Source organism: Symphalangus syndactylus, chromosome 15, assembly GCF_028878055.3.
Source record: "Symphalangus syndactylus isolate Jambi chromosome 15, NHGRI_mSymSyn1-v2.1_pri, whole genome shotgun sequence".
NCBI lineage: Eukaryota > Metazoa > Chordata > Mammalia > Primates > Hylobatidae > Symphalangus > Symphalangus syndactylus.
This window is the reverse complement of record NC_072437.2, coordinates 98,616,971-98,630,654: the sequence shown is the minus strand read 5'-3', so window position 1 is coordinate 98,630,654 and position 13,684 is coordinate 98,616,971. Positions and strand designations below refer to the sequence as shown.

General features: G+C 43.7%; 1 protein-coding gene across 3 annotated transcripts in view; it reads left to right on the top strand.

Moving 5' to 3' along the window:
* The window catches only part of STARD13 (StAR related lipid transfer domain containing 13), a 562,325-nt gene that overhangs the window by 302,209 nt on the left and 246,432 nt on the right, over nt 1-13,684 (top strand). Inside the window, exon 1 of one of the 3 annotated variants that reach the window (XM_055244119.2) lies at nt 12,366-12,736. The exons of the other annotated variants lie outside the window; for them this stretch is intronic. Within the exon in view, the coding sequence (XP_055100094.2) occupies nt 12,613-12,736 (124 nt within the window). The 5' untranslated portion in view covers nt 12,366-12,612. Of the gene's footprint in view, nt 1-12,365; nt 12,737-13,684 lie in introns of those variants that run through there. 3 annotated transcript variants of the gene reach the window in all.

Sequence of the window (13,684 nt, the reverse complement as noted above, 5' to 3'; positions counted from 1 at the left end):
GTGCAGTGGCGCGACCTCGGCTCACTGCAGGCTTCGCCTCCCAGGTTCACGCCACTCTCCTGCCTCAGCCTACCACGTAGCTGGGACTACAGGCGCCTGCCACCATGCCTGGCTAATTTTTTTGTATTTTTAGTAGAGACGGAGTTTCACCGTGTGAGCCAGGATGGTCTCGATCTCCTGACCTCGTGATCCGCCCGCCTTGGCCTCCCAAAGAGTTGGGATTACAGGCGTGAGCCACCGTGCCCGGCCTCCTCTTTTTCTTAATCGTTATTCTATTCTCCTTTAAAACCACACACACCTTGCCCACAAGGAAGTCGTATTTTTCCCCTAGATGGGACATTTAAAAAAATATTGTTTTCCCATTCAGACACACAACAAACTCGCACGTTAAACTGATGATGAACTCTTAAATATTAAGAGTAACCCATTTCATTTTTATTATATTTTAAAAATACTGATGACTGTGCATTTATCTTTTCGCAAAGAACATTCCAAACTCCAACTCTGGTTTGAGTGGAGTGAAGATTTTATTTTATTATGTTTTTAAATTTCATTTTTTGTTGAGAAGGAGCCTCATGATGTTGCTTAGGTTGGTCTCAAACTCTAGGCCTCAAGCAATCCTTCTGGCTTGGCCTCCCAAAATGCTATGATTACAGGCTTGAGTCACTGTGCCTGGCTGAGGGAGGGGGTTAATCTATGATAGCATTAGTTTTATCAAGTGTAAACTGTAGATTTGGTGGGGGGAGAACCTTAAGTAATGTTTTAAAGTAATCAGCTCGATCAAATATTCCAAAACATTGTTCATCACATTCACCCATAATGCATGGCTATTGTGAAATTTCCTGTAATTCATGGCTAGTTAATCAATTGTGACTTAATAGTTATATGTTTGTATGTACATTTTCTATCTTTTTAATGGATTAATGCTAAATATTTCAACATTTGGAAGGGTAACACATAGGCATACCTAGCTTCTCTAGCCCACTCTGCAGCCCCAGTTTTCAATTCTTAATTCATTCAGTAAATATATATTGAGCATTTACTATGTTCTGAGCACTGCATTCACTGCTAGGGATGCAGACATTAAAAATCCACTTCCTACCCTCGGGAGGGTTATAATCCAATGTAGGAATAAAACTGTTACTTTGTGGGGCTTAGGTGTAACTTTAGAAAAGAAGAGTCAGTGTGCTCCAGGCAGGAGAACACATGCAAAGGCACTGAGGCAGAGAGTGTGGTGCATTTAAGGAATTGCCAGTTCCTCTATTTCTTCTGTGAGTATCTGACAAGTATTTGTGTTGAGAGTAAGAGGAAGAAAGTGTACCAGGGCCTTGAGGACAGTGATGAAGATTTAAGCTAACCACTGTGACTGTTTCTGGAAAACAGGAACCAGACCCTGCTAGAGACATGGCAAAGATTTTGCTGATAATTCTCACCCCATTGGCATCATGTCATCAGTCTGTGCAGTTCTGGAACTTCATTGACAGTGTGTGGTGGCCCACATATAAGACTAGATAGAGGGGTTTTGCCAGACAGGCACGGAATAACTAAGAAATAAAATAGCTCTGTGTGTACATGCGTGTGTGTACTGAGAAAGTGTTTGAAAGTCTGGTTCATGGAGCTTAACCCAAGGCATGATGTCAAGGAAAAGGACTGATTAAGTAAAGGAAAAGCAAAAGCAAAGATCACGAGACAAGATGAGGAATGCTAAAAGGATACAAGGTCCATATAGAAACTAAAATAAAGGTTCAAGATTCTGGAAGCACAGTGGTAGTGACTTGGCCCAGCGTGTGTCCCTGGGAGTAGAAGGGTGAAGTGGAGTGCAGACAAAGGTCCTGGAGGTGTGAGTTGAAATATTTAAGCTCTTTAGGTGATGCAGGACATACTCTTCTAGGATTGATAATTTCCGCTGATGGCACTAGCTTTCTTGGCAAATGACGTGTGATTCGTTGAGCATCTACTGTGTATCAAACACTGCTCTAGGTGCTGGGAATCAGTGTCTGGAAAGAAAGACAAGGTCCTTGCTCTTATGGAATTTACAATCTAGTGAAGGGGCAAGTCAAGCAAGGAATAAAAAATAATCACAAAATATTATGTGGACATATGTTCTGGTCAGAGTTTAGTGAAGTTTGATCTTAAAATGGTCAGGAAAGGCTTCCAAAGAGGGGACAGCTACGCTAAGACCTAAAAGTTAAGAAAATCAAATTCAAAACCTTTGTTGTGGTGGTGGTTGTCGTTGTTGTTGTTGAGATCACCATGTGCCAAGCAATGTTCCAGGAACAGGGGATGCAAAGAGAGATAAAACAGAGGCCCAGGGTTGCACAAATAAAATAGAGCTATCAATAAAATCAATTAAATCCAAAAGATTTCCCAGGACTCCAAAGATGGATTTGAACTTGTAGTTTTCCCTTATTGATATGGTTTGGATGTTTGTCCCCTCCAAATCTTATGTGGAAATGTGATTCCCAGTGTTGGAGGTGGAGCCTGGTGGGAGGTGAATGGATCATGAGGACAGATCACTCATGAATAGTTTAGCACCATCCCTTTGGTGATGAGTGAGTTCTCAGTCAGTTCACACAAGAGCCGGTTGTCCCTCACCCTTGCTCTTGCTCTTGCCATGTGATCCTTCTGCCCCCTTCCCCTTCCACCATGATTGTAAGCTTCCTGAGGCCCTCACCAGAAGCCAAGAAGGTGTTGGTGCCACACTTGTACAGCCTGCAGAACAACGAGCCAATTAAATCTATTTTCTTTATAAATTACCCAGCTTCAGGTATTTCTTTATAGTGACACAAAAATGGCCTAACACACTAAGTAATATCAGACATTTTAATTTTAAATGGTACTTGCAAAATAAAGTATAAAAATAATTGCAACAAATATATTATTAGCAATGAATGACCACTACTGAAGTGATATAGAAAATATAGTATTTTCTCATATGGAAGGTAAATGCAGTTGACCCTTTGATATAGTTTTGCTCTGTGTCCCCACCCAAATCTCATGTTGAATTGTAACTCCCAGTGTTGGGGGGGACCTGGTAGGAGGTGCTTGAATCATGGGGGTGGATTTCCCCCTTGCTGTCCTCACGATAGTGAGTGAGTTCTCATGAGATCTGGTTGTTTCAAAGTGTGTAGCGATTCCCCCTTCGCTCTCTCTCTCCTCTCCACCATGGTAACATGTGCTTGCTTCTCCTTTGCCTCTTGCCATAATTGTAAGTTCCCTGAGGCCTCCCAGCCATGCTTCCTGTACAGCCTGCAGAACTGTGAGTCAATTAAACCTCTTTTCTTTATCAATTAGCCAGTCTCGGGTAGTTCTTTATAGCAGTGTGAGAATGGACTAATACATCCCTGAACGATGCAGGAGTTATGGGGACCAGGTCCTCCTACTCCCCCAAGCTACAGTCAAAAATCCAAGTATGACTTTTGACTCCCCAGAAACTTAACTACGAATAGCCTACTGTTAACTTGGAAGCCTTATCATTAGTATAAACCATTGGTTAACGCACGTTTTGTTATGTTACATGTATTATATATTATATTCTTTCAATAAAGTAAGCTAGAGAAGATATATTCACTGTTCATTAAGTGCAAGTGGATCATCACAAAGGTCTTCATTCTCATTGTCTTCACGTTGAGTAAGCTGATGAGAGGAAGAAGAAAAGAGGGTTGGTCTTCCTGTCTCGGAGGGCAGAGGAAGAAGTAGAGGAGGTGGAAGGGGAGGCAGGCACACTCAGTGTAACTGTTTTTGAAAAAAAATCCAGGCCGGGCACGGTGGTTCACGCCTGTAATCCCAGGACTTTGTGAGGCAGAGGCAGGTGGATCACGAGGTCAGGAGATCGAGATCATCCTGGCTAACGTGGTGAAACCCCATCTCTACTAAAAATACAAAAAAAAAAAAAAAATTAGCCCGGCGTGGTGGTGTGCGCCTGTAGTCCCAGCTGCTGGGGAGGCTGAGGCAGGAGAATGGTGTGAACCCGGGAGGCAGAGCTTGCAGTGAGCCGAGATCGCACCACTGCACTCCAGCCTGGGTGACAGAGCAAGACTCCGTCTAAAAAAAAAAAAAAAAAAAAAAAATCCACATACAAGTGGACCCATGCAGTTCAATCCTATATTGTTCAAGGATCAACTATATGTCCTTTTGTGTAGACAGAAGGAAAATGTATATTAAATAAGAAAAGTAATTTCCATTGCCCCAGATACTCTTAAAACTAATAACTCTCCTTTATTAACCATGTTATCATAAGGCACTCACAGGAAGACACTTAAAGTTTAAAAAAATCGACTGCCGGCCGGGAGCAGTGGCTCACGCCTGTAATCCCAGCACTTTGGGAGGCCTAGGTGCATGGGTCACGAGGTCAGGAGATGGAGACCAGCCTGGCTAACACGGTGAAACCCTGTCTCTACTAAAAATACAAAAAACTAGCCGGGCATGGTGGCAGGTGCCTATAGTCCCAGCTACTTGGGAGGCTGAGGCAGGAGAATAGCTGGAACCTGGGAGGCGGGATTTGCAGTGAGCCGAGATCGCGCCATTGCACTACAGCCTGGGGGACAGAGTGAGACTCCGTCTCAGACAAAAAAAAAAATCGACTGCCTTTGAACTACTTTTGTTGAAGAAAGAGGGAATTACATCTTCAGGCTCCCCCATTTTTAAAACATCATAAATTGAAAGACACTTTGTTTAAACTCCTAAGAGTTCTGTTACTGATAACAAGGAAATGTTGCAGGACATTGGCAGAACCCAGTCTGTGTCCTCATAACCCCTTGTTTATCTGAAAGAATCAGAGACTAGTTATTTTGAAGTAATCATTCCCTTAAAATGGGCTCAGTCTTAGAAATCATTTTAGATAACCAGACTTTTTCCAAGGGCTTAATGATAGATTTAAATATAAGTTAACTCTAGATTACTTTAAAGAATGAAATAGGTTTAATCTCATTGCTGATGGAGAAGACATGTCTATACTGATCATAATATATTGTCTGACAACCTCCAAAATTCTACAAACTAGCAGGGAAATAGCCTATCAAGTTAAAGGGACAACTTTGGCCATTATACTATGGCCTCGGAAGAATGGCAATGGCAAGGGAGCTGTGGGGGGAAGAGGATGAGACTGGATTTTTTTTTTTTTTTTTTTTTTTGAGATGGAGTCTTACTCTGTTGCCCAGGCTGGAATGCAATGGCGTGATCTCAGCTTACTGCAACTTCCACCTTCCGGGTTCAAACAATTCTCCTGCCTCAGCCTCCCGAGTAGCTGGGATTACAGGTGTATGCCATCACACTCGGTTAATTTTTGTATTTTTAGTAGAGATGGGGTTTCACCATGTTGGCCAGGCTGGTCTCGAACTCCTAACCTCAAGTGATCTACCCACCTTGGCCTCGCAAAGACTGGATTTAAAGATGGATGGTAAACATTTGAGTCTTGGTTCCGCATCTTATTAGCTGATGATCTTGATCAAATCATATAACTTTTCTGAATTTGTTTCCCTGCCTGTTTTGTTTTGTTTTTCTAAGGAGTAGCTGCTGGCCTCATGCGCTTGTTACATTAAATAATGCTTATAAGACTCATTATCCTAGGTAGTGCTAAACTACAGCAAGGTCTTATTAATGATGAAATTCCTAAAGAAAATGACATACCTACACAGATTAATTAACAAAGTGGGAGTTAGTACTGAGATATCTCCAAAAGATTTTCCTCTAGAATGTGGAACACATGCTGCCTGTCTTTAGAGATGCCAAAGCTTTGTTCAATACATATTTGTGGAATAAATATAATTGGAATAGAGGGTTACCCCATGGAAGGTGACAAGGGTCCCAGCCCCTTCCAAGTGTCCACACCAGTAAACATACTTAATCAGCCTTGATTTATGTCAGCAGTTGGAACACAACTAGGGCCACCAGGAGAAACCTGTGTCACTCTAGGAATAAAGATCTATGTTGAGTAAATGTCTTTTTATGCATGCAAGTAGGAAATATACTTGCCCCATATGCAGATTTTCCCTAAACTTTCCTATTATTTACAATACCTTTCATTTTGATGACACTTTGAATTATAAAACACTCTCACATATAGTTTAAGTATGAGCAGGGTAGGTAGAACAAAGAGTTATTTGCTGCATTTGACAGATAAGGAAGCCTAGGTTTAGAGATATTAAATAGCTTCTATCTCTCCTACACCTTATCATTCCCAGAGCTAAGATGTGGAACCCATTCTCGTACCTCCCACATCCAGTGCTAGTTTATAGTTCTCATTAGTGACTTCTTGCTGTTTAGCATGAGGCTATTCAGAATTTGGCTGGACTGGAATCTCATGAGAATTGCAGAAATGGTTTAGGCAAAATAGTAACAACAACAACAATAGCAATTAAAATGTAATGAATGCTCATTATATGCCAGGCATCATTCTAAATATTTTGCATGTATTACTGCATTTGATCCTTGCCAAAAATCCTCTGAGGGAAGCATTATTATAATCCCCATTTTATAGATGCTGAGGCTGAGGAACTCAGAAAATGGGTAACTTATGGAGATTACATGGCTAGTAGGTGCGGAGCCATGGTATGAACCTAGCTAGCTACCTCCTCTGTCTGTGCCATCAGCCACTTCCCTGTACTGCCTATGGGAACTGGGGACTGGCTTTCACTGCTCTTCAGATGATGTGTTCATTCACCTTAAGAAGCTCAGTAGCAATGGAAGAATGCTTCACAGTGTATGTTTGAGGTCTCAAACTACTCTATGAATACTAAGACAGTCATAACAAATTACCTAAATCAATATGCTAATGCGAGGTTGTGTGGTAAGCTAAATTACTTACTCAAGCTTTATAAAACAGACAGTCTGAAGGATAGCACAGGTGATGTCAAGATGATTTCAATCACTGGAAACATCTTCAATCCAATGGCCTGTGAATGCCATCAGGTCTCCCATATGGTAATCATGGTCCCCCAGAATGTACATGAAAATATAGAAAGGAATTGTGATATTTGTAAAGTTGATGACTATGATATGACATTGAGCCTGAAGATTCAAAGCATTTACCAGTCTACATCAGGAAAATATGAAACACAGCCAAAGTTATTAATTGGCAATGCAGAGCTTACAGCTAACACTAAATTTTGCTTCCAAGAAAGTGTGGAGCCTGATGCTTTTTTAATTAACAGAACAAAACCCGAAAAGCAATCAAAATTGTTAGCATTCAAAGACTGGCAGATTCAGAGCATGGCAATGGGACACACAGATAGACCAGTCAGGGCAGGCACAGATTGGTGACTGTGAAACAAGGACCCAGCTTGAAAAGTCAGCTTCTCCAGAACTTTCAGCAGCACTTTTAAAATGAGGAAATAAGTAATACGAGATTGCATTTCACAATCTCCAACAACATGTCCCTGAAATGGAGCCTGAAGGGTACACCAAAGGAAGAGTTGCTACATCCCATCTCTCCTGGGAAGGGAACATGCAGGGAGAAGAGTTGCGAGAGCTCTTCACTCTTCTACCCTGCAGCAAAGGAAAATGGGTCTTCTCAGGGAAGGCATTTCCCCAGAGCAAAGCTGCAAGCAACATGAAATAATGCACCATGACTATGGGTTCTTGGCGAAGGATTCCTGGCCTGGTACAGTTGGAAATTGGGCTCTATTCTCAAGCAAAGGGTTCCAACAAAAAAATACTGCAGCAAGCAGACCGTGGAATGTGCTTCTCCACTCTTCCATAGGGGGTGATGGCACAGAATCAGAGTTGAACATGGGAGGGAAGTGGAAGGGATAAAAATGTAATGGAATTGCAGAGTTGTTGGCATTCAGATGCGTAGGTGGTGGGTGGCAAGTCCTGCTTATTGCCTGTGGTTGTGAGAGGCAATGGTGATGGGTCTTATTACATAGCAGTAAGAGAAGGAGAAAAATATATATATTTTTTCATTTGTCAAAGTTATTTATCACAGGATTATTTGTAATTTCAGAAATTTTGGGAAAAATGTCCAAAATTATGAAAGCTTTAAAATAAATTACAGTGTGTTTATCCCACAGAATTTTATATATTCATTAAAAACTATATTTTAAAGGAAAATACATTGGAAAAATGCTCAAAATCTACTGCTTAGTGAAAAAAATAAAAAAATTGGTATAAAAATTCTTCCAAGTTTTTTTAATATGCAAGGAAAAAACTAAAAAGGAAAATTTTCAAATGTTATCAGCTCTCTTTGGTAATATTACAGGTACTTTTAATGTTTCTATTACAATTTTTGTGTTAAAAAACTATAATTATCAGTATATATTACCTCTATATTTAAAATTAATAAATATTATATAAGAAAAGAGTGATAATTAATGAGAATGAAGCAATATCACCATAAGCATCCTTAAAATTTACATTTATCCTAAGGAGCAGATCCTAGTGGTAACCAGTCATTTAAAACTATAGGAATAGTCATTCAGTCAGTAAATGATCTTATTCCTACTATGTGCTGTTTACTGAAAAAGGTACAAGGGGTTGAGAAATAAAAGTTCTGTACTAGTCCTACCTGGAGGAACTCAGGACTGCAGAGACAGCTGAGAAGGAACAGGTAAGGACACTGAACTCTGGCTCTTTGATAAGTGCTCCTCTGGCAGTATCCCCAAAGCACGGCAGAAACACAGTGGAAGAGGAATCCATCCAGCCACTGGGATTTGTAGAAGGATTAAGGAGGAGGTGACATCTGAGTACATCTGAGTTGAATCTCAAAGGATGAGTGAAGAAGAAAAAAATTAGGGTAAGGGCATTCAAGCACAGCTCATGTATAAAGACGTAGAGTGCAGTGCGACCAAGAGCTTTCAAATGGGACTCTTTTTATACTGAAATTCAGGGAAGAGAAAGAGAAAACCTGAACTAAATCAGTTACTCAGGAGATAGAGAAGTGGGGGAAGATTGAAGCAGCATAGGATGTATGGAGGAGTTTCAGATGTCTTCTAGATTTCTCTCTCAGTAACTGGATGGGTGGTAGCACCAGGTGGCTCACATGGGAAATAGAGATGAAAGAGCAGGTTTGGAAGGAAAGTTTTGGAGATACCCATCAGGAAGGGAAATAATACATGGCCCTAGAGTAGAATCATTCATTTACTCTACAAGTATTTACTGATCATGACTGTCTGGGGCTGTTTTAGGCACTGAGGGTGCACAAGCAAGTAAGACCGACAGGGCCTCAGCTCTTACGGAGCTCACAGTCTTCCTGGGAGACCGACCACAAACAAACAAACACAATGCCTGGAAGTGGAAGTGCTATAAGGAAAACTAAACTGGATGTCATGAGAAGGAGCGATTTTGGTTGGGTGTCAGGGAAGGCTTCTTGAAAGGGCTCAGGATAGATTTGGGCTAGGACAGTAATATAATTATAATAGTATTGTTGTTGGGAGCATAGGTTAGGTCCTTTCTATGTGCCAAATGGATTATTTCATTTAATCCACAATGCAATCGTCTAGGGAGGTACTATTGAGAGGCAGAAACATATGCAGAATCAAACGGGATGCTGCTTTTAGCCACACTCTTAACCACATATACTTTCTATCTATAGCCCGTCAGGCCTTTAGAAGGACCATGTGAGGCCGTCTGTGAAAAGGAGGAACCAAGGGGAGGGTGTCGCCTGACAGCCACGAGACAAGCCTGTGTCAGAGGAAGGAAATGGGCTGCAGTGTCCAATGGTCCATGCACCCTGGAAAGGACAACAATAACTGGAACACGTCGTTAGATTTAGCAACCAGATGATTATTGGTGACCTTGGCAAGATCATGTTCATTGAGGAAGGGAGGAAGCCCAGATTGCAGTGTTGACAGGGAAAGACTTCTCTTCCCAGGGACACAGGCTAGAGGCAGTGGGCTTTAGGATGGCTGCTGTTGTTTTAGTTTTGGTTTGTTTGAAAGCAGGGTGAGACTGGAGGGTTGAGCCTATAGAGAGGCAGAGATTGAGGGTCTGTGAGGGAGAGGAAATAACCAATGTAGCAAAGTACCTGTCGGGACAAGAAGGGAAAGAAAGCCCAACACAGGTGAGGGACATGGTCTCAGGCTGGAAGAGCAAACCTCCTCCACTGCGATGGGAGGGAAGAGAGTAAGCAAGAAGGGAGGTAGGGCTAGGGGGTTACCTGAGTTGTTTCCTCTGAAATAGGTAATATTTTCATCTGGTGAAGGCCCCACAGGGGATGCTACCTAAGGTTTAGCTTTGAAACAGATCTTGGGGAGTATGAGAGCGGATGCTGTACAGATGACTCCAAGTAGCCCTAGGGTTCCTGTTGAGGTTGGAACGCTTGGCATTTGTGGAGGCTCCATCTGCACAGCTGTGTGGTTTCTTCCAACAGGGCCAGCAGCCGGGGCTGGCAGACAGCTGGGCCATGCTGGGTGGCACACACTGCTCAGCCGGCACCTGTTCCAGGCAGATCATTTCCGTCTTTCATCTGGCTTCTCTTGGACAGTCCTCAATTCATGGGCCATCCGACAGCCAGAACTAAACAAATGTGCAATTCCAGAATTTAGTCTTCAAATTAGTCATTTAAGGAAAACTCCTAATCAATGGCATCTGAATATAAAAATATGTGCTAGAATAGAAAGTAGTAGGGGCCCACACTCTTGAGAGCCAAATGATCACTGAAATAGCTTGAATGGTTATGTTCTGTTCCCGTGTATATAATGTTAAAACTACTGCCTCTGTTTGATTCAACAAGAGGTCCCTTCTAAAAGTCAAATACACAGCTTTCCTGGGCATGTAATTGTTAAACATTTTGTTGTTACACTGTATAGCAGCCACTTTAAGATAACAGGAGTCTTGTTCTTTGCAGAGCATTTTGTTACCTCTACATACATACAAAGCAGAGGATGGAATCAAAAGGGTATTTGGCTTCGGTCCAGAAAGCAATCTGGATTAGTCTATATAACTGGCTGTCACAGTTTCAAGTCCATTTCTGATCCATGACTTATTGCTTCATAACTGACTATTTCAAAGGTTTACCAGGATGCTACAAAAAAAAAAGTATCTCATTACTTTCTAGCTCATTCTGAGGTATGTTTCACTAGTTAACATTTTTAAATATTTAAAGTAACAAAATAAGACAATAAAGACTATTTCTTACCATCATCCCTGTCATTCCCATTTTCTACCAACAAGATAAACTGATGGAGGGAATATTTACTAGAAGTGTAGCAGAAGTGTAGAGGGAATACTTTAGGTAGAGGTTAGTTTGCATTCCCTAAGTCAGTAGCAATTTGTATAATAGAGGAAGGACTGAATACTTTTAATTTTCAAACTTCCTGTGGAGCATCTGGAATTAAAATGAATATCTGATTAAATTTTGGTTCTTATGTGGCAGCTTGGTACAAAGACATTTAAAAAGAAATGAGATTCAAGCAATTTTGCAGATTCAATAATTCAGAAATTCCTTTTGAAAAATTTGTTCCCCTCCCCAAACCTGAGATGTAAGGCATTAATTAGTTAAATGTTGTCACAGTTACTTTCCTGGAAGACCTCAAAGCACTTCAGAAACAAAACTTTGTGAACTGCAGGACACCCTGAGGCCTGAGACAGTATTGTCTTCTCCTTATGAATGAGCTGAAGTCCAGGAAGTGGGCTTGGACTTCAGTGATGATGTATTTCTTAAACAGCCAATACATTTCCTTCTTTCCTTCAGGAATCAGAGTTAATTTCTAACTACAAGCCTACTTTAAGTTTTTGGCTAAAGTACCTTAAAATTCTTCTATTTTCATATTTCACTTCTTCATAATACCTACTTCTTTAACTGCATACAGATTGTAATGCTTTCTCAAAGTATGCAAATCTATTTTAGGTAGGTTCCTTATGGTTTGACCCGAATATTTTAAAGTTGTTTTCCTCCTCATAACGGCTATGCAATGGAAATAATATTTTGACCCTTCAAACCGTATTAATTTGATTGTAGTTTGCAGCCAGATAATTATTTCATTGAAGAAATCAGGAAGGATTAACATAATGTTCAGAACATCAATATTGAACATCAAAAGAATGTCAACCAAACCGAGTAGCTGACTTCAAGTAACTTGAATTCAGGGAAACTGGGATGAGTTATGCTCTCACTGTGGCATATATAAATTTTTGTTGCTGTTGTAGTTGTGAAGGTGGTAGTTTCTGAAACTGAAAAATAAAGGAAAGTATCAAGAAATAGGAGGAGTATGGTCCAGCCCCTGATTTCTGGGTAAAACTGGAAAAGAAGCTGGAAGCTCCTTGAGTCGGGGGCCGTGGGGACCAGGCTGTCAGGTTGGGCGAGGGAGGGAAGGGGAAGCGCGCTCCTGGAAGGAGTGGGGCGCGAGGCAGCCTGGGGGAGGGTAGGGGAGGGAGGGGAGTGGAGGAGCGCCCAGCGGAGGGGAGGAGGGGAGGAGAAGGAAAGTGGGAAAGGAGTAGAGGAGTTGGCGAGCGCAGAGGTTAACCTAGCGCGGCGCTCCTGGTGGCCAGGCATCCCGGTCCTCGCGCGTGGCGCAGCCTCCCAGCCCCGGACCGACCCATGTCGCGCCCGCATTGGGTCGCGGGACCCCGGCGGGAGTGCCGCGTCCGTCCTCTCCAGTCGCCGGGAGTCTGAGTCGCGGGCCACGCGGGAGTGGCGGTGGAGAGCCCGCCGGTCGTTATGAGGACGGATCTAAAATGACCAGCAAACGGAAACCTTGCCAAACGCAGCTCAGGAGATCCATCAGTGAGCAGTTGCGGGACTCCACGGCCAGAGCCTGGGATCTGCTGTGGAAGAACGTCCGGGAGAGGCGGCTGGCAGGTCAGTGCCCGGGAGACGCCGGGACACACGGGGGCGGGGGAGGCGCCGGCTGCATAGCCCGCCCGGGCCCGCCGCCCTCCTCTGCCCTGGGCTCCTGGGCATGAGTTTCAGAGCCCAAGACCCGGGCGAGCGGGCTGCGGGCACCACCCTCCCTGGGCCGGGCCCCGAGCGCCCTCCCGCCGCACCTCCCGGTGGGTGTGGGCTCCGTGCCGGACGCGCGCGCTGACAGCCCGGCCTGGTGCTCCATGCTGGCGGGCCGCGGGACAGGGGTTACCTGGAGGGGCTGCCCCCGCGCGGCCTTTTCGTCTAGGCTGTCCCCTGCTCCGCCGCCATCCCATTCCACCCCAGTGAGTAAGTGCCCAGACCAAGTGGCCCTTCGTGAGGGCTGCCCCTTCCCAACTTCGCCTTCTCCACGTGGGACACATCCACTGAGTGAGCGGGAGGGAGAGTGAATGCAAGGCAAGGAGCACGTCCAAAGCGCCGCAGACCAGCTGCTCGAGGGTAGAGGGGAGGATGTGACGGGAGACAGGTGGACGGTAGTTGGTGCAGGTAGCTGGCTGGCAGTCCGCAGGCCCTGCCAGCTGTGAAAGCAGGCTTTCCTCCCTTTGAGGTTGCAAGGAAGGGCCTCCCTTTGGGACTCCATTGCCCACGAATCAGAGCAAGAGAGGAAGTGATTGTTTTGAGCCAGGAGGTCCTTAAGAATCTTTGCTTGGATCAGAAGGCCGCCCTCCCCTTAGTACCTCTCCCAGTGTCACACTGCCCCTTGCTGCTTCTGTGCATGCTCCATGGAGCCCTCTTTCTGTAGGGCCAAGGATGCAGTGGGCGGTCCAGCCATCTCAGAGCCTTCACTGGGAGCTTTAGGACCCTTTAGTCACTGCCTCATGCCTGCCCCAATAGGGGAAAGTGGCCAGACTCCACAGCACATTTCCAGGGCAGTGCAGGGTTTAG